Source organism: Ceratotherium simum, chromosome 14 (genome assembly GCF_057802395.1).
Source record: "Ceratotherium simum simum isolate JZ-2026a chromosome 14, ASM5780239v1, whole genome shotgun sequence".
Lineage (NCBI taxonomy): Eukaryota > Metazoa > Chordata > Mammalia > Perissodactyla > Rhinocerotidae > Ceratotherium > Ceratotherium simum.
The window spans coordinates 27,407,936-27,430,110 of record NC_141913.1 but is presented as its reverse complement, the minus strand read 5'-3'; the positions used below and the strand labels follow the sequence as shown (position 1 = coordinate 27,430,110).

The 22,175-nt window shown below is 35.5% G+C and overlaps 1 protein-coding gene across 4 annotated transcripts in view; it reads right to left on the bottom strand.

Moving 5' to 3' along the window:
* Positions 1-22,175, bottom strand: part of KIAA1328 (KIAA1328 ortholog) — a 353,895-nt gene that overhangs the window by 68,810 nt on the left and 262,910 nt on the right. Inside the window, exon 9 of one of the 4 annotated variants that reach the window (XM_087439154.1) lies at positions 20,435-20,531. The exons of the other annotated variants lie outside the window; for them this stretch is intronic. Within the exon in view, the coding sequence (XP_087295280.1) occupies positions 20,450-20,531 (82 nt within the window). The 3' untranslated portion in view covers positions 20,435-20,449. Of the gene's footprint in view, positions 1-20,434; positions 20,532-22,175 lie in introns of those variants that run through there. 4 annotated transcript variants of the gene reach the window in all.

Below are 22,175 nucleotides of genomic sequence, written 5' to 3'. Positions count from 1 at the left end.
CACAGACTCATGACGTTTTGATTTTGTCTTCCCCGTGCCCATAAACAATGTGAAAATTAAAGTTAAAAAAACAGAAGACCCTTACTCAAGAGGTCTTTACTCATCTAAAAATTAAGACGTTTAAACTCCCCAGAAGCAGAGGTAATCTCTAGATAAGAAGTAGTTGATAGAGTATTACTGGATCCATTACTAATCCCAGATGGCCCTTGACCAGGATATAAATTATGTAAACCCATGAAAGTCACTGGGCTTCTGGTTTGTGTTGATCAGCATTTTTAGTAATGTTTGCTCATATCATAATTTATTAATAAAAACCAAGAAATTAAATGGCTTTATGTTCAGAGTGATATAAAGAAACAAAAACTATTAGCAGTACGGCTTAATATGGGCATAATGCAATGTATTAAATTTATACTCTTTTAAATAATTTTTTTATCAGAACTCAAGGGATCACTTTCCCGTGTGGACTCACCAGTGGATGTGTATCTTAGCTCATATAACTTCTATTCATGGGACAGGAAAATAGGGATAATAAAACTACCTCACTGTGAATGTAAGATAAATTTACCCCAACCCAGAAGCCCAAAATCCAAGCACATCCAACAACTACATCTCTGCTTGTTCTTATAGAAAATTAATGTGACCAACACTACTGGCTTCCCCAAAATTCATTCATTCTCCGCTCAGCTGAGCTCCCAATACTAGTTAATGCTGATCACTCCCAATACTGATGGCTTTCTGCTTCTTTACCTCATTTTACACAGAAGTTTTTCTGTACCTTTATTCCAAACCCTATCCTGGTAATCCTCTATCTCAACAGGGGACTTGGCTTCTAATTTCCTTCCATCTTTATCCATCTACTATTCCTCTTTTAATGTCTCAGAAGAAAATTATACTTTTTGTTCATACTCTTGATACCACTGACATATGCCCTTTGTAACCATGGCCTGTCAATAATCTCTTTTTCTTATAATTTACAAGCTCCTCCTCCATTTGACTGGATTCTTTCCTAGGAGTATAAACAGGATTGGACTTTCCATTAAAAATCAAAACCTAAACCTAAAACCAAAACTCTTCCCTTAAGTGGGAAAGTATAATAATAGTGTCAGTGAGGGTGTGGGGACAAAAGCATTTTAATACACTACTGGAGGAACTGCAAATCGGTATAGCCTTTTGGGTGGGTGATGTGTCAACACAAAATAAAAATGCACCTACTGTCCTAACAATTCTACTTTTAAGAAGTTATCCTATAGAATTACATAAACAACAGCATGAGAATATTTGTTTAAGGAATTTATAGAATTATTTGTAATAGTGAAAAACTGAGGGCAAATATTCAATAGGAGAGTGAGTAAATAAACAATAGTACAGCCATCATAAGGAATACTCTTCAGCCATTAAAAAGAATGAGGTAGATTTCTATACTATTGTAAAGAAAATTCATGACATACTATTAAGTAAAAAAAAAAAAAAAAAGCAATTTGCCATAACAGAATGTATAATGTGATCTCATTTTTGCAAAACCAAAAATAAACAAAAAATATTTTTAAGTTCTGGATGGATAAATACCAAACCAGAGAAGAGAAGCAGAAATAGAGTGACTGAGGGAGAGATTTTTATAATTTAATTTATATCCTTCTGAATATTTCATTTCTTCCAATAGGCATGTACTTTTGTAATTAAAAAACAAAAACTTTCACCATCTTCTTCACATTACCATCTTCTCTCTCCTTTCTTTCTCTGCCAAACTTCCAGAAAACAGTAATTAATTTTAACAGACATACCTACTAAAACTATTTTTTAAAGAACAAATCTAGTGACCTTTTCTCTTTCAACAGTCTTGCTTGTTCCTAGACAGGGCAATTGACTCCTTTCTTAAAACTTTTTCCTTTGGACTTCATAATATATTATCTTGACTGGTTTTCTAGTTTTAGGAGGCTTCTACTCAGATTCTTTTACTGGGAACTCTTCTACTTCCTTCCTCCTAAATGCAGACTTTCCTGAAGATTCTGTCCTTGTCCTTCTTCTCTCTCCCCTTAGCACTTCCTCAGTAAACCTTGCCACACCATTGTATCTTCAGGTATGACTTCTAAATAGATTCTTCTAGCCCATAGTGCTCCCCAAAACTGCTGACCTCATCACGTATCTGCTGAAGGTTGTGAAGGGATGTCTTGTCATACCTTCCAAACCGACTCATGTTAAAGCAATGCATTATCTTTATCTTAAAACTAGTTCCTTCATCTGTTTTCATTCTCATTTAATGACACCACCATTCTCACCAGTCACTCATGAAAAACATCAGTTATCTCAACTTTGGCTTTCCTTGCTCCTGTTCAATAAATTGCCAAATCAATCATTCCTTTATACAGTCATGTGTCTTTAACAATGGGGATATGTTCTGAGAAATGTGTGGTTAGGCAGTTTCATCATTGTATGAACATCATAGAGTGTACTTACACCAACCTAGATGGTATAGCCCACTACACACCTAGGCTATATGGTACTAATCTTATGGACCACTGGTGTATATGTGGTTGTCATTGACTGAAATGTTGTTATGTGGTGCATGGCTGTACATTCATCAGATATTTATTGAGGACATACTCTGTGGGCCTCATAATGTGCTATGGGGCTTGGGTGGGCAAATATAGAAAACAAATATTTATTGAGCACTTGATATATGCTAGGCACTAGATATACAAACATGAGCAAAACCGGGTTCGTGTTCTCAAAGTGATTTTAGTGGTGGAGACAGACGTAGAAACAGATCATTTTTAATATGATATGATACATGGTACGATTCAGGAACACACAGAGTGTTAATCAGGGCACAAAGACAGAGCATCTAGCCCTGTCTCCATAACTGAAAGGAAATTCCTGAAGCATTCAAACTAAATACTGGAGGATAAGCAGGAGACAAGGAATGATGGAAGGATGTTCTAGGCAGAAGAAAACAGTATTAGCAAATATAACAACAAGAAAAACTTCACCATGTATTTTGGGGAGAAGTGGAAGATGAAGAAGGAGCGATAGGAAGAGGTCAGATCATGAAAGGTTTGGTTTCTCATGTTAAGGGGCTTGAACTCTATCTTGAAGGCAAGGCAGAGTCACTGAAAGGCTCTAAGGGGAAAAATGACACAATCCAAGTGGAATTTATGAAAAATTATTCTAGCACCATGTAGAGAATGTACTGCAAGAAGCTGGATGAGTTGGAAGGCTGCTGAAACAGCTCTAATGAGAGATGATGAGGGTATGAAACAGAGAAGCACTAGTAGGAATGGAAAGGAGATAGTTTTTAAAACATATTTAGGATTTAAAATTGGCAGAACTTGATAAATGTTTGAATGTGAGAAGTAAGGGAGAAAAAGGAGTTGAGAATGATCGGCAGAATTATTTGTGGATAAACAATACAGAGAAGAAGGTTTGGGGAGGGTGGGAGAAATTAAATGTAACTTGAGATGCCTTATGAAACATATGGGAAGCTATTTTAAGAAAGCAATTGAATCAACAACTCTGTAGCTTTTTGCTAGTTGGCTGACTGACTTCAGGGTGGCGGGGTTGAGAGACAGAGTTGAGGAAATATATGCTTCACTTTCAATTTTCTTGGTGAAGGAGAAGGTAAATTCATTCTTGTGAGTGAAAGAAAAGGGTATTGAGGAGAGAGATGAAGGTTTGGAGTATGTATTAAGGGAATTCAAGATAAAAATGACCAAGAACAAAGAAAAGATTGTCCTGCAATGTTGAAGCCCTAACAATTAGAAATTATAAATTTATATCAGGGGTCAGGTGCACAGACGTAAAAGCAGAGAAACTCTGAGCGCTTGATCCAGGGTTAGGATTTTATTAGGAAGGTGCAGCAGACTGGAGGTCAAGGTTCAAGCTCCAACACCCTACACCAATACAGTCCCCAGTATGAAAGCCCTCCCTACCTGCACAAACTCTGATATTCTGTGCCATGCTGCCCCCTTCTGTGGATCAGGTTCTAACACCTCACGATCAAATTAATTTGGGGTTATGATGTGAGGTAGGGATCAAGGTTCATTTTTTTTCACTATCTATATCCAGTATATCCAGCATTATTTGCTTAAAAGACTTTCCTTTTTCCAAAGAATTGGTTGGCACTTTTGTTAAAAAGCAGTTGAACATATGAGTGTGTCGTTCTATTTCTGGACTCTCTTCTGTCACACTGATCTAGTTAATCTATCTTAATGTGAATACCAACCTGTACTGATTACATAACTTTTATTTACATACCTAAAATAAGGTAGCATAAGTCTTTCTATTTATTCTTCTATAATAGCAAAGACTGTCTTTACTATTCTAGGCCCTTCATATTTCTATATAAATTTCAGAATGTTTGCCAATTTCCATAACAGTATGCTGGTGTTTCTGACTGAAACTGCATTGAATCTAAGCTTCAATTTGGAAAAAATTGGTATCTTAACAATATTGAGTGTTCTAATCCAAGAACATGGTATATCTATCTTTCTATTTATTAAATTTTCTTAAATTTGTCTCAGTAGTATTTTGTAGTGATCAATGTAGAGATTTTGTATATTTTTTAAGTACTCCTAGGTACTTGATTGTTTTTGATGGTACTGTAAATGTTTTCCCTTATTTTATATTCTAATTGTTGTTTTATATCTATAGCTATATGATAGCTAATTGTGATATGTAGAAATAAAACCGATTTTTATACATTGAACTTGAACTTGAATTCTGTGAGTGTGTTAAATTCACTTAATTCTAGTAGCTGTTTCTGTAGGTTCCTTAGAATATTTCTACGGAGACAGTCATGTGATTTGAGAATAAAGACAGATTTACTTATTTCTTTCCAATATTTTTCATGCCTGATCACACTAGCTAGGACTTCTAGTACGATGAGGAATAGAAGTGGTAAGAGTGGACATCCTTATGTTACTCCTAAAAGTGTTCATCATTAAGAGATGTATCTTTGTCCATACTCTGTATCAGATTTCTAGTTTGATGAGAGGTAATGTTTTTTCCTATAATGAGTGAGCATTGGAAGACTTATGTTAAATGCTTTTTCAGCATCTGTTTGAGATGATGTTTTTCTTCTTTATCACGTTAATATGGCAAATCACATTGATTGATTTTCAAATGTTAAGCCAACTTTGCATTCCTGGGATAAATTTTACTTAATCAAGCTGGATTATCCTTTTTATATATTCCTGGACTTCATTTGATAATATTTTGTTAAGGAACTTTTTGTTTTGCATTTATGTTCATGAGGAACATTGGTCTGTCATTTTCTTTTCTTTTAATGCTTTTACCTGGTTTAGGTCTCACAAAAGGAATTTGGAAAAGTTCTTTCTTCCTCTGGTCCAGTGGTTCTCAAGTAGGGTAGAAAGAGAGCATTTTGCCACATAGGAGACATTTCGCAATGTCTGGAGAGGGTTTTGATTGTCACAATGCGGGGGGGGTGGGGTGTGCTACCGGCATCTGATGGGTAGAAGGCAGGGATACTGCTAAATATCCTATAATGCAAAGGACAGTGCCCCCTTCCCCCCAAGAAAAATTATTATCTGCTCCAAAATGTCAACAGTGCCAAAGCTGAGAAACCCTGTTCTAGTCTCTGAAAGAATTTGCGTAAGATTGATATTATTTCTTCTTTAGATGCTGTGTAGAATTCACAAGTGAAGTTTCACAAGTTGAAGAAGTTACAGAAGTGAAGAATTCACAAGTTTTATTTATGGGAAGTTTCTTAATTAGAAATTAAATTTCTTTAACAGATATAAGACTTTTCAGATTTTCTACTTTTTGGTATCAATTTTGGCATATTGTCAATTTCAAGGAATTTATAACATTTAAGTTGTCAAATATGCTTGCAAAAAATTGTTCATAATATTTCTTAATTACTTTTTCAAATATTGTTAGAATCTACGGTGATATTTTCTTCTCCATTCCTGATATTGGGAAATTTTTTTCCTCTCTATAGGAGGTTGATCATCTTGAAAAGGTTTATTAATTTTATTTACATTTGCAAAGAATCAACTTTTAGCTTTGTAGACTTTCTCTATTGCTTCTTCTCTTTTTCACTGTAAGAATTACCAAAGAATGGCTGCTACAAGCTTGAAAGCAGAATAGAAATATAGAAATACTACAAATTGGGTAATGCCAGGAGAAAGTGGAGTTCTGGCACAGCAGAGATATTGTTAATGTCCTAGACTTCAGCTAAGACACCAGAAAGTCTACATCCTAGACAAAGCCTTACTGTAAACCTCTAACCAAGCCTAAAATCAAGCTATGACTAAATACACAGGGAGGAAAGAGTTTGGAGATTGAGTCTTACTAATTTAGGGTGGCTTGGGAAACACCTTGGGCTTTCCAGAGATCTGCCCTCACAAAGCATATAGCCTAACCTATCCAAGTTCAAGGTGACTAGCAGGTAGTTAAATTGCTGAGAAGAGCAAAAATCAACACTCTTTAGAAAATGATAATAAAATCCACATCTCTAAATGTATCATCCATAATATCCAGGATACAATACAAATATCCAGACACAAAAAGAAAGAAGAAAATGTGACCCCAAGTTAAGAAAAAAATTCAGTCAACTAAAATCAACCAAAAGATGGCCCAAATATTAGACTTAGCAGATAAAGACTTTATTTAAATCAGCTGTTATAAATATGTTGATGGACATAAAGGAAAACATGGTCTTAATGAGTGAACAGACAGGCAGTCAGAGTTGAGAGATAGAAACTCTAAAAAAGAACCAGATGGAAATTTTAGAGCTGAAAATTACAGTGGTTGAAATAAAAATTGGAAAACTGGAGATGAAAGGTCAAAGAGTAAGTGAATTTTGTGACAGAATCAATAGAAGAGACCCAATTTGAAGAACATAGAGAAAAAAATTGAAGAAAAATGATCAGAGTCTCAGGGATCTTAGAGACAATACTAAACCATCTAACAAACACAATTAAAGTCACAGAAGGAGAAGAGACTGAAAATAGGATAGAACAAATATTTGAAAAAATATATTTTAAAGAAATAATGGAAGAATATTTCCCAAATTTGATGAAAAACATTGACCTATAGATCACAGTCAAACTGTTGAAAACCAAAGATAAAGAGAATCCTGAAAACAACCAGATCAAAACGTCAATTACTAAAGAAGAATAATGATATTGACAGTTAACTTCTCATCAGAACAATGAAGGCCAGAAAATAGTAGAACAATATCTTTAAAGTGCTGAAAGAAAAAAAAAACAACACCAAAACTGTCATCCCAGAATTCTGCATCTCATGAAAATGTCCTTCAAAAATGAAGGAGAAATAAATTTTCAGATAAACAAAAACAGGGAAAATTTGTTGTCAGCAGAGCTGCACTACAAGAAATAATAAAACATTTCCTGAAGGAAAATGACACCAGATGGAAACCTGGATCTAGAGAAAGAAATGATGAGCATCAGAAATAGTACATATGTGAATAAATATAAAAGTCTCTATTTTCTTATTCTTCTCTTAATGTCATTAAAAGTTTTATGAATGTTTAAAGCAAAAATGGTAACACCGTATTTTGGGATGTATAATGCAGAGCTCTCATGTATATGACAATAATGTTACAGAGAATGAGAAGCTAAATATACCTATACTATAGAAAAATTCTTACATTCTACATAAAATGGTACAATATTAGTACTACATAGACTTTAATAAGTTAAGCAAACATATTGTATTCCCTATTGAAATCAATAAAAATGTGCAAAGAGACATAGCTAATAAAATAATAGAGAAATTAAAAGAGAAAACTGAAAAAAAATTTTTTATTACCCCCCTCCCAAAAAAAAGCAGAGAAGAAAAAACAGAAGAAAAAAGAATAGATGGGATTAATAGAAAGGGGGGAAAAAAGCAAATTGTTAGACCTATATCCAAGAGTATCAATAATTCAATTTAATTTAAATGAATTAAACACTCAAATCATATGGAAGAGATTGTCAGAATAGAGAAAAAGGCAGAACCTAAACCATATGTTGTTTATAAGAGTCACACTTCAAATACCAAAGAATAAATAGGCTGACATAAAAGGATGGAAGAATATCTGCCATACAAACAGTACACATGGAAAACTGGAGTGGTTTTATATAATATCAAATAAAGTAGACATTAAGAAAACGAGTACTACCAGAGATAAAGAGAAATATTTCATTGTGATTAAAATATTTCACCATGATTAAAGGGCAAATCATCAGACACACATAACAATCCTAAATACATACGCATCTAACAGAGTTTCAAAAAACACACAGTAATACTGATAGACTAAATGAAGAAGTAGAGCAATTTACAATCATATCTGAAGATTTTATCAATTGTTATCAATTGATAGGGAAAAAAACAAAAATTCAGTAGGTTAGAAAAGAATTGAATACTACTACTAATCAAGTTGATTTAATTGACATATACAGAACATTAGACTCATCAACAGAATATACAGTTTTAAAAGTGCACATGAAATATTGACCAAGATAGATCATATTTTGAGCCATAAAATAAATTTCAATATATTTTAAAAGAATGAAAGCTTACAGATTATGTAAGCTGACCACAAGGGAGTTAAATTAAAAGTAAAAAACATAATATCTAGAATAATTTCAAGTATTTGGAAGTTATGTAACATACTTCTAAATAACCTATGGGTCAAAAAAAATCACAAAAGAATTTAGTAAATATTTTGAAATGAATGATAATGAAAATACAACATATCAAGATTTGAAGGATATAGAAGCAGTACTTAGAGGGAAAATAACTGAATTGCCAATATCAGAAAAGAAGACAAGTCTAAAGTCAATGATATAATATTCCATCTTATAAAGTTAGAAAAGAAACAGCAAAGTAGATATAAAGTAAGTAGAAGGAAGGAAACAATAAAGGTAGAAATCCATGAAATAGACAAAAAATAGAAGCACAGAAATTGGCCCTTTGAAAATATTAATAAAATTCATAAACTTCTACCAAGACAAACTACGAAGAACAGAAAACTCAATTTACAAATATCAGATAAGAGAGGGGATATCACTATAGATTTTATAGATAGTAAAAGAATACTAAGGATATTTCATGAACAACTTTATGCCACTATATTCAATAAAAGAGATGAAATAAAACACACACATTTCTTGAAAAATATAATGTTAACATTGACTCAAGAAGAAACAGAAACTATGACTAGCCTCATATCTATTAAATAAATTGACCTCATAATCAAAACATTCCCACAAAGAAAACTGACCAGATAGCTTCACGGGTAAATTTTATCATATTTAAGGAAGAAATATTAGTAATCTTACACAAGTTTCAGTAATAGGAGGAAACACTTCTCAAGTCATTTTACGTTACCATGTAATATCAAAACCTGATTAAGTTATTAAAATAAAGGAATACAACAAACTAATATCCCTCATGAACACAGACACAAGATTCCTCAACAAAATATTAGCATATTAAATTCAGCAATATATAGAAAGGTACTGCATCATGGACAAATGAGTAGTTTTCCAAAATGCAATGTTGGCTTAACTTTAAAAAATAAATCCATGTAATCATTACATGAAAAGAACAAAGGAGCAAAACCATATGATTATCTCAATAAATACAGAAAAAGCATTTGACAAAATTCTGACAAAAACTCTTAGCAAACTAGGAATAAAAGGGAATTTATTTCAATCTGATAAAGGGCATCTACCAAAAATCTATATTTAACATTATATTCATTGGTGAATTATTGAATGCCTTTTCCTTCAGAGCAAAGCAAGGATGTCTTCTTTAACTACTTCTATTCAATATTGGATTGGAAGTTGCAGCCAATGCAATAAAGTAAGAATAAGAAATAAAAGGCATCAAGCTTGGAAAGGCATAAATAAAGCTGTTATTATTCACAATGTGACTGTGAACTTGAAAATCCTGAGGAATCTACCAAAAAAAAAAAAAAAAGAACCCTGCTAGAATAGGTGCATTTAGCAAGATCATAGTACACAAGGTAAATATTAAAAACTCAATACTCTTTCTGTATACCACCAATAAAGTCAATGAAAAGTGTGCAAGACTGTTAAACTGAAAACTACATGGTATTACTGAGTTAAATTTAAAAAGATCTAAATAAATATAGAGATATATCATGTTCATGGATTGGAAAACTCAATATTTTTAGGATGTCAATTCTCCCCAAATTGATCTAATCATAATTCCATTTCATTAATAGAAATTGATAAATTGAATCTAAAATGTAAAGAAAAGAACTTAGAATAGCTAAAATAATTTTTAATAAGAAAAACAAAGTTGGAAGACTAATAATACTATCTGATTTCAAGATTTACTAAAAGCTCAAAACTACACTCTGTGTGACACTGACATAAGAATGGACACACAGATCATTGGAATAGAAATCCATAAATGTGTGTGCATGAGGGTACATATCCAATTGACTTTTGAAAAGGCATCAGGCAATTCGATGAAGAAAAAATAGTTTTTTCAACAAATGGTGCCAGGATAACTGGATATCTGTATAGAAAAATAAATGAACCTTGAGCCTTACCTCACACTACACACGAAAGTATATTTGAAATGGATCATAGACTTAAATGTAGAAGTTAAAACTATAATAACTCCTATAAGAAAACACAGGAGAATATCTTTTGAACCTTTATCAATAAAAATCCTGCTCTTCAAAAAACACCATTAAAGAAATAAAAGGCATATCACACAATGGGAGAATATATTCACAATACATATATTTGATGAAGGTATGGCATCTAAAATATACAAAGAATTCCATGTTAAATAATAGGGTCGTTTATACAATTAAAACTGGTTAAAATATTTGACAGATACTTTGCAAAAGATATATGAATGGTCAATACACAACATTAAAAGATACTCATCATAATTAGTCATCAAAGAACTGAATATTAAAACCACAATGAGATGCCACTTCACATCCACTAAAATGGCTGAAATGAAAAAGTCTGACTATACCAAGCTTTAGCAATGACGTGGAGCAAACAGGACTCTGATAGTTTGCTGGTGGGCTTGTAATGTTATATAGCTTTGGAAAATAGTTGGGCAATTTCATGTATTGATGTATACATGAATTAAATGTATACATCAATTAATTAAATGAAATTTAATTCATTTAATTAAATGTATACATTTAATTCATGTATAGTTAAAAATAGAGGCCGGCCCCGTGGCTTAGTGGTTAAGTGTGCGCGCTCTGCTACTGGTGGCCCAGGTTCGGATCCTGGGCGTGCACCAACGCACCGCTTGTCCGGCCATGCTGAGGCGGCATCCCACATACAGCAACTAGAAGGATGGGCAACTATGACATACAACTATCTACTGGGGCTTTGGGGAAAAAAGGAGGAGGATTGGCAATAGATGTTAGCTCAGAGCCAGTCTTCCTCAGCAAAAAGAGGAGGGTTGGCATGGATGTTAGCTCAGGGTTGATCTTCCTCACAAAAAATAAAAAAATAAAAAAAAAATAAACTTACAATATGTTACAGTAACTATACTCCTAGATATTTAGTTAAGAGAAAGAAAACACGTCTACCAAAAGACTTGCACGCAAATGTTTATAGTAGCTGTTTTTTATTTTTTTTTTTCTGGCCAAATCTGGAAACAATCTAAACGTCTATCAACAAATGAATTGATAAACAAATTGTGGTATACTTATACAATGAACTACTTTAACCGCAGGCCTTTCAGGACCAATTCAACTGACCCCACCTTATCAACAGAGTAATTAAGAGTTGTCTTTCAGGAACTGAGACCCCTTGTCCAGTTCAGGCCAGTTGAGACCACCAACCCATCAACTGGGCCTGTGCAAATGCTCCATAAGTTACTTTTTGAAGTCAAGGAGCTAAAAACGCTACCCTCAGATCATGGTAATGCTGCCATTTTGTGAACACGTGTCCTATGAAGAGCCATGAAGCTTGACTATGCTTGCGCAGATCATCAATTACCTCACTTCTCCTTACTTCCAATCATCTATCTCCACAGTTCAGACTGCCCTTTCCCCATGAATTGTTCCCCAGGCCCTGGACTGGGGAGACAGATCTGAGAGCACACACTCCCATCTCCTTGCAGATCAGTCTCACAAAATGAAGCTACATTTCTTTTCCCAAAAGCTGATGCCGTAATAATTGGCTTTTTTTATGCGCATTGGGCAAGAAAACCCCAATTTTGTGCGGTAACACTACTACTCAGGAATAAAAAAGTAATGGACTAATGAAACGTGCAGCAACATGCATAAATATCCAAAACATATGGTGAGTAAAAGATGCCAGATACACACATACTGTATGATTTCATTTATAGGAAGATGTAGAACATGCAAAACTATCTTAAGTGATAGAATCAGATCGTTGTTTGCCTGGGCCAGAGGTTTGTGGGGGAACTTACTGCAAAGTGGCACAAAGTACTTTCTGAGGTGGTGGATACTTTCTATATTACTTGAAGTGTTAGTTACACAGGTATATTCATTTGTTAAAACACATCAAACTTCGTGTGTGCATTTTATTAAATGTAAATTATATTTCAATAAAGTCGATTAAAAAATAAAGTTGAAGGAAACAGCAGAAAAAATTTTAACAGAGACTTTTAGATATAATGAGATGTATCAAATTAATAACTCTATGTTATTTCCAAAACTACATAGATCCAGACAGTGAACTGAAGAAAGATTCATTGACCATGTACTTTCTACCACTCATTCACTGTGCGAGGCAGCATAAAGTCAAAACCTAATTCTAATGTCCATTAATGCTTATTCTGAGGATCAGAGCTCATTTTACTGAGCCATTTAATCAAACCGTGTGATCATTTCAGTGTTTCTTATCACTTCTTACAGTCCAGATAAAATGTGTACAAAATTCATTGAGGGGCTATGTCTAACACAGGACATCATTCACTGATATGATGAAATTATTAGGGATAGTTTTATTTTTATATAGCATCTGTTGGAACTGTTAAAGTGATGGTAAAATGATGAAAATTGTTACCGCACCAGGTCCATTTTTGCCCGCTGCCCAGAGAGCTAACCACAGAGACCACGAGATTGCAGAGACAGAGGGTTTAATCACAAGGCAGCCAAGTGAGGAAAACGGGAGAACAAGTCTCAAATGTGCCTCTCTGAAAATAGGGACTCAGGGATATTTATGGGGAAGGGAGCAAGGTGGTCTGAAATGATTGGAGGTGAGGAGAGATGAGGTAATTGATGATCTGTGCAAGTATAGTCAGCCTTCATGCCTCTTCGTAGGACACATGTTCACAGAATGGCGGCATTAGCATGCCCTGAGGGTGGAGTTCCAACCTCTTGCCCCCAAAAGGGCCCAGTTGATGGGTTGGTGGTCTCAATACGGCCTCAAGTGGACAAGGGGTTCAGTTCCTGAAAACATAGCTCAAACACCCATTACCATGGTGACCCCGACTCCAGGGGGATGTTACCTATAGGAACCTAGTGGGAGTCAGACAGCATATTACCTAAACAGCACAGTTAATGGTGGAAGTTTATCATGCAGATTTAAGTCCTCATCTTCTGTTCTGATCAGTTTCTAGGTAAGGCCATCCCCCTCTTCCTGGTACAGGGAAGAAGATACTTTTACAGATGGAGATTTTCTTTACAAATGTAAATGTCTCTCATAAAGGGTAACCAGAACTAAGAATGGGCTTAGCAAGGACCCACCCAGACACTGGAGATGTCTATGGTGATGGCCTGTTCTGGGGGCAGGCCTCCCATCCCAAAGTCCTTTGGTTAGTTAGTGGGGGTGAGGGTCAAAATGTCATTCAGGCAGAGACATATTTTGAATTGGCAAATTCCAATCTCCCATAGTTACTCGCTGCTTAATCACCAATGGCTGTTCGCAGGTTTCAAAATCAAGATAACAGAAGAAAAGAGGTTAAACTCATGGCATTTAGGACTGCCACACTGTATAATTCACTCTTAAGTTGCTATGATTTTATTGAACTTTATTCCCACATTTTAATATTATAAAATACTAGATGGGAAACTCTGAGGAGCCCTGATTTAGGATGGGGAAAGGGAAAAAACTTTTAGTTCTTCAAGTTCAAGAAAATTCTAATAATCCAAAGTTCCCTGAACTTTTCCTTCTTTTTTGCCCAAATCTCATATCACGATAGTTCTGTCTGAGCTTGAATGGCAAATTTTAAATGTCATTGAGGACCAAGTGAATACCACTTGTATTTGCATTCCTTAAAAAGTGGAAAAACATTAACCTTTTGTTTTATTGAATTAAAATGCCACGGAAATGCTGATGTAGTCTTGGGAGACTGGAATACTTTCACAAAGAAGAATAGCTGTCATTTATTAAACACAAAGAACAATTACTTGATAGGATGCCTTCTGACAAAAAGCAGATTGGTATTCTCATCATAGAAAAGGCATTATAAAAAAAAAAATGTAGCCAAGACCTCTGAGATTTGAATAATTTAAAGCTGCATTTGGTGCAATTTGAATTTTTCTTTAGGGAGGCAAAGTTAAATACCTTTAATTTGTTCTAATTATTTCAAATTTGCAAGTTAATTATGGTTGATCATTAAATAACAAAAAGGACTATCGTCTCCATAGAGTTTTACCTCCTACCCTCTGCATTACTTAAGCTAGATTTTAGTATGCATGAATTAACTTTCTAAATAATCACACGGTTTGACTAAATGGCTCAGTAAAATGAGCTCTGATCCTCAGAATAAGCATTAACGGACATTAGAAATGCTACTGGGACTCATGTTACTTACATTATAAGTATTTTTAATGGGGCCTTATTTACTAATCTTTATGTACTGTTCAAGTTAGAATACCATATAGATACATTATTCTGCTTTACTGGAGGAAAAGTCCAATCTTTGAGACAATAAAAACAAATGTCCATTTAACACCAAATAAATTCATTTTGAAATTAATCCAGGGATATGATGATGGATTTTAACTTGTTTTAGCTGTTCATCTCAATGAATCAATCTAGCAAAAATGGTCTGCTTGGTCTGTAAATGGAATATTATACATCCACTGATGTGCTAAGTGATTTAAGTAGCAAAAGGAGGTCCAATGAGCTAGTATTTAAATTCAACCTGCTACTTCAAAGAAAGAATTCATGGTTTCTTGTGTTGTGAGAGCTTCTACTTACCACTTCTGTGAATACTTGGCTACCAACAAATGTGAAGCCAAATGGCATATAACCCTACTGCTTAGAACTCTTAAAAATAATTTTCCTAAACATCTCAACTAAATCTTCATATTCCCCAGGGATGGAGCTGTTAATGAATAAAATATTCTAAGACCAAAGAGTTGAAAGAATAAAATTTCAAAAATGAAATTTCCATATGCTGTCAGATCTTTCTATGTTCCCACTCCAAAATCATCAATACAAATTTTATTGCCATACATCCAATAAATATTATCTGAGAGCCTACTGTGTGTCAGTTCCGTGTTTGGACATAGGAATACACAAAGGAATAAATGACTACCTTTGAGTATTTACAGGTAAACAAGAAGAGAGAGCCAGCCCAACAATGAAGACATAATGTGGCAGGTGTTATGATGGCAGTATATGCAAAGCGTTATAGGGACCTGATAAACATGACAGAAAGCTTGCAAGAAAGGAATGGGGAATCACGGAGAGGATGAGGTAAAAAAAAATCAGTAAAAAGGAATGATGATTTAGTGGCATATACTATGCAAAAGGCACTGGCATGGTTCTAGCTCCAAAAGATGTTGCCATCCCAGTAAAGAATTTACTTAGATAATATGCCAAATCCCTTAGGTGTGCTGGGTAGAATAAGGTCTCTGGAAGACAATAGGTACTTTAGAGGTAGCGAAGATATAACTTAGAAGTGCATGGCATAGGAAAGAGAGGAGTCTGACCCAGAGGAGTAGTTACAGGGGCCTAGTAGTTTAGAATGTTAACTTTCATGTCAGACACAACTGGGTTCTGGATAGCTATTTATAAGTTCTGATGTGATTTCTCAAGCAAGTTACTTAACCTCTCTGGGCCTCATTTCTTCATTTATAAAATGAAGTTAATAATAGTATGTCACTCATAGGGTTGTTGTGAGGATTAAATGAATTAACACATGTAAGATACACAAGAGTGACTAACCCATAAATACTACCCAAATGTTAGCTTCTATTATTATCATTATTTCTATTACTATTAAATGAGGCAATATTTAAAAGACTTAGAGCAATATCTAGTACATAGTAGGTGTTCAATAATTTATTACAGACTAGATGAATAGATGGATGGTATAATTGCTGAGAATTATAGAGAAAGAGTAGGTCACTGGGCTAGGGGGGTGGGTAACTGGATCGGATCCGAAAACCTTGAATTTGAGGGACCTGTAAATCATTTGGGCTAGATAATATTATCATGCAGTTATAAGAGACCCGAGATAAAGATTTTAGTGTTATCAGCATAGTAATATGATCTAAATTCATGGGAATGAATTAAATTTCCCAGGGAGAGAAGTCTATTGAGAAGAGGGAGGAGGATGGAATGGTCAATATTTAAGCAGTAGGTAGAGGCAAAGGAAGCAGTGAAATACTTTGCGGGGAGGAGAAGCAAAAGCCAACAGGGCGAGAATCTCCCACAGGGAGGCCAGCAGAGAAAGAAGAAAGGATACTGCCAAGAAAACAAGGAAATGAAAGAGATATTAGAAAGGGTCGCTGTGTCACTTGCTATTGAGAGGTCAAGTAAGATGAAGATTGAAAAGCGGCAGAAAGATTTGGGAATTAGGATACTTGTGACCATGGGGAGCATGGTTTGACGGATACATCGGCGAGGAATAAAGGGAAGTGAAGAAGTGGAAGCAGAGATGTAGATTACGCTCTCAAGAAGTCTGGAAAAAAGAAAAGAAAGATAGGACAGTGTTTCAACGGTAAAGCAAAGGTGAGGGTTTTTTAAAGGAGAAGGATCTTTGAGCACGTAGAAAAAAAGAGTCTGAAGACGTATGACAAGAGGTATCAACGCAGTGAAATTGTTAGGAAAATAGGAAGGGAATGTGAACGAGGCACTGATGCAGAAGACATTTGGATTTGAGATCTCTAAGGGACCTCTAAGCAATGCCTCATAGGCACTTTAAGATGTGAACTCTGGAGAGAGGTCAGTGCTTCACACAAAGATGTGACCCTCATCATATAATTAGAGATTAGGGCAGACCTCATTTTTAGTGAGGGTATACACTTTATACTTGAAGATGTCACTAGATCTTAATTTGCTCCCTCACCAAAGGGAATGTAGCTGGAATTTCATTAATTATAATATCTTTATTTTAATTCTTCCCAGAAGAAGCAGCAACTGAGAGAGTTAAGAAAAAGAGAATGGTGATGAAGCTGTGCTAAATAAAACGTTGTGCTGTAGCCATCACCAAATTACTAAGTTGAGTTCTGTTGCTCTGATTCCAGAAATGCCTTCAGAATTTCTCTATGGTCTTCAATAACAAAAATAGCTCTTTAAGTCAATTAATGTATATTTCAATGTAGAATGTGTACTTTTTAACTTTTTAAAATTATGTAAGAGAAGGTGAACAGTTGGGAAGATGAAAATGTCAGTTCAATATAAACTAAGAAACACAGGTATAAACACAAGTATGAAGATTGTCCACTACTCAATCAGTTTCCTAAGGGCAGATACCATGCCCTACTCTTCTTGTAACCACAGGCCCTCCAGGACCAGTTCAACCGACCCCATCTCTTATCAACAGAGCGATTCAGAATCGTCTTTCAGAAAAACTGCAAAATCACGTAGTCAGAGCATGTGTAAAATCATGACTTGAAACAACCTAGGAACCAAAGTTCCTCCTTCCCACAGAACCCAAGGACTGAGACATGACTGGAACTTGAAAGCTGGACTCTTATCAGAAGTGAGGTTCCCTCCTTCAGGAAGATCCAGTGTTAAAATTCCTTCCCCATCCTGTCATATATGTTTAAAACCTTACCATAAATGCTTGAAGCCCACCAATCAAAACCTGTCCCACCGGCATCTCAGTGTGCCAGCCTGTTCTCCCTAACCTTTTAAATTTTGTCCCAAAGCCTGAATCAGGGAGACAGATCTGAGGGCACATGCCCCTGTCGCCCTGCAGATCGATCTCACAGAATAAAAGCTGATTTCTCCCCCAAAGGCTGATGCCATAATTAATTGGCTTGTTTATGCGCAGCAGGCAGAGAACCCCAGTTTTGTGTCGTAACATTCCTAGATCTATAATCCATATTTTAATTTCATCAAAGCATGTACTTATGAAGCTTCAAAAATCTGGCACAAGATGAAAAAGACATTATGAGGACATGTTTATAATATGCTAAAAAATATCTTGCAAATGAACTGTGAATATAATACAAAATTTTAGAACCAAGGCTAATCCAATCCAAGTTACCAAAGACCTATAAATTTATTGGAAATGTCAAAAAAACCTAACGGTGGTCAGTTAAGGACTGTGCTTGAAAATCTCCCTGAAGAAAACCTAGGTCCAATTGTGAATCAAAACACAGCCAGAGTGTTACTGAAGATATAAGATGAGGACCAGCCCATGTTTCTGCTATCTCTAAAGCAGTAATTCTCAAAACGTGGTCCAAGGATGTAAAAAATATTTTCATAATAATACTATGATGTTATTTGTCTTTTTCACTTTGATTCTCTTATAAGTATACAGTGAAATGTTCCAGGAGGTACATGACATGTGATATCACAACAGATCGAATGCAGAAGCAGATGTGAGAAAACAAAAGCCAGACATTAAAGAGATTTGCAAAAATGTAAAGCAATGATACTCTGCTTACTAAATTTTTTTGTTTTGGAAATATAGCTTTCATAAAAATATATTATTTATATCAATATGCAATGGGTTTACTATTATTATTTTTAAATGAATAACTATTTAAATATTAATTACTAACACAGTAAATATTAATAATCTACATTAAATAGACATAATGTATATAAAAAGTCTTTGGAGGGTCGGCCTGATGGCTCAAGCGGTTAAGTGCGTGCGCTCCACTGTGGCAGCCTGGGGTCTGCCGGTTCGGATCCCGGGCGCGCACCGACGCACCGCTTGTCAAGCCATGCTGTGGCGGCGTCCCATATAAAGTAGAGGAAGATGGGCATGGATGTTAGCCCAGGGCCAGTCTTCCTCAGCAAAAACAGAGGAGGATTGGCAGATGTTAGCTCAGGGCCAATCTTCCTCACACACACACACACACAAGTCTTTGGAGTCCTCAATAAAATTTAAGAGTGTAAAGGGGTCGTGAGATCAGAATGTTGGAGAACTCCTGCTCTAAATAGCATGATAAATGATGAGACCGTGGAAATAATTACAAACATGATCTTTGGGAAACTGAATGTGGCATCAATATGGAAGATTCCAGAGAATCAATGGGAGCAGAGAATCATGAAAAAGTTTTGGTTTTTTTTTTTTTTTTTTTTGGTTTTGTTGTTTTTTTGTGAGGAAGATCAGCCCTGAGCTAACATCCATGCTAATCCTCCTCTTTTTGCTGAGGAAGACTGGCTCTGAGCTAACATCTATTGCCAATCTTCCTCCTTTTGTTCCCCAAAGCCCCAGTAGATAGTTGTATGTCGCAGTTGCACATTCTTCTAGTTGCTGTATGTGGGATGCGGCCACAGCATGGCCGGAGAAGCGGTGCATCGGTGCGCGCCCGGGATCCGAACCCAGGCCACCAGTAGCGGAGCGCGCGCACTTAACCGCTAAGCCACGGGGCCGGCCCATGAAAAAGTTTTTAATTAGAAAAATTAGTAAACAGTAAAATTGACTTTTTGGGGGGATATATAGTTCTATGAATTTTAACACATATATAGATTCTTTTAACCATCACCACAATCAAGATACAAAATGGTTCTATCACTCTAAAAAAACTCCCTTTACTATTTCTATGTAGTCATACCTTCCTCTCATCCCTAACTTCTGGCAATCACTGATATTGTTCTCCATCGCTGAAGTTTTGTCTTTTCCAGAGGCCATGCAAATGGAATCAAATAGGATTCAATTTTTTGGGGGGGAGGGGGCCGGATTGGCTTCTTTCGTTCGGGACAATATCTTTGAGACTCAGCTAAGTTGTCACATATATCAATGGTTCATTTTTATTTCTGGGTAGTATTCCATTGTATGGACTTACCAGAGTCTGTTTATCCATTTACCCACAGAAGGACATTTGTGTGGTTTCTAGGTTCTGGCTATTGCAAATAAAGTTACTGTGAACCTTCCAGTAACTAAAGGAAGCCCTTAAATTTCAGTCAGACGGTAAAGTAGGACGTGTTCTGGCTCTTACCACTGATAACAGCATGCTTAAAAAGGAGTCCTCTTCCTGTATTCTCAATAAAAGTTTTGTAACAAACTTTAAAAATATCATCCAAAGTTCCTGAGATCAGACTATATCATTTACATTAACAGAATGCTTATTCCCTGTTTATTGAAGGAAAGTCAACTTACCTTCAAACAAACTCCTTGAGAATTTATCAGGAGTTCCAATTCCAACTTGCTCTTTCCCACTGCCAATTCAAGAGACTCACATTAACTTTACCTGATCAATAAGAACCACAAAAATAACCCACTTCCTGGCATTTACAGAATCATGTGTTTTGGGGTTTGACTGCTGAGTATAACAACAATAGGCATCAAGAGGCTTCCTTGTCTTCTTGGACCAAACAGCTAAGAATCTCCCCTAAGGCTTTGATTATTATATAGGGGACACCCAAGCTGGTAATGTGAGACTTAGAATCAATGAACCTTCTATAAAAATCCTGGGTGCAGCACCAGCATGCTACAAGACCTTTTATGTTTTCATATAATCAATCTGACAATAAGTATATACACACCATTCTCTACCACAGGGGCCCTTAGAACTGGCTAACAGCCATTGATGGCTGGAGGCTTTGGGTAAATAAACAGCAATTTTGAAATCTACTTTTTGATTTTTGCCAGTGGGTTCTATTCATAGTACCATCATCTCCTGAAGTAAATGAGAATGTAATAGAAAGCTGAGCAAAAACAAAAAACAGCATTTTAGAGAGATTTAAAGAAAACACTTAAAAGGACCCATAATTAGAGTAGCCAGCTTTGAGCTATGAAACTGTGAATTTCTTATAGTTTGTATGAGCCATGCCCTAGCACCCATTTGACCCAGAGTCCTCCAACAGTAGGAAAAGTCCCAGAGTATAGGGATAAAATGAAAGCCTTTAATTACCCCAGTGTGACTAGTTTAAAGGAAATCAATCACACTACCTTAATGTTAATAGTTATATATAATTTACACAGTCCTTTGCATGTTTTTCTCATATAACATTTGTTGCTATTGGCATTATTGTATAGTTACCAAATGAACCATAGTTTTTGAATTTTGCAATTTAAAATTGGTATCGGTTGAGTTGTGCTGTTTTGCAAAAAGGTTTCTGTGCAGTAAGTGTGTTTCATCAAAAATCTCACTGTTAGGTGTCACGATGGATTGCTTGTTGGAAAAAAGTGAGAGGTAGGAGCAGGGAGTTGCTAAGTAGGAGTATATGATAACCACTTGGCCATGAAAAACAAATCATGACAGCATATTGTGTTTATTAGTTCATTCATTTAGAGATGCATGCTCCTTTTACATTGCTCAAAGGCTCTGCAAACACAGAACTAAGGGATCAGAACTCATGGTTCAAAAGGTTGACTTCAAATAGCACTACTCAGCCACCTTTGGCACATACCTGCTCTGCGAAGCAAGGGCAATTTTGACACTACTTTGAATCTCCAGCAGCTATAAAAATATGCAAAAGCTATTTGCTAAAGATAATGACAATAGCATTATAAAAAAATGTTTACTGAATATCAGTTACACTATAGTAGGACATGTAAGACATAAATTAATTCACACAACAAGCACAACCTGAGCAAAGAAAGGATCTTGTCTAGTTGGTTCCCAAACTAGACATTAGCAGAACCACCTGGGAGCTTTCTGAAACTATAGATTCCTGGGCCTCATCCACAGAAATTGTGATTTAATAGGTTGACATTAAATGTCTTTGGTTTCTTCCTTTATTTCTCCTATAACATGGATTTCAGTTTCCATAGAGCCATGAAGGGACTAAATAATATCTATCTATAAGATTCCCTCTAAACACTGTTTTAGCTGCATCCCACAATTCCTTATATGCTGT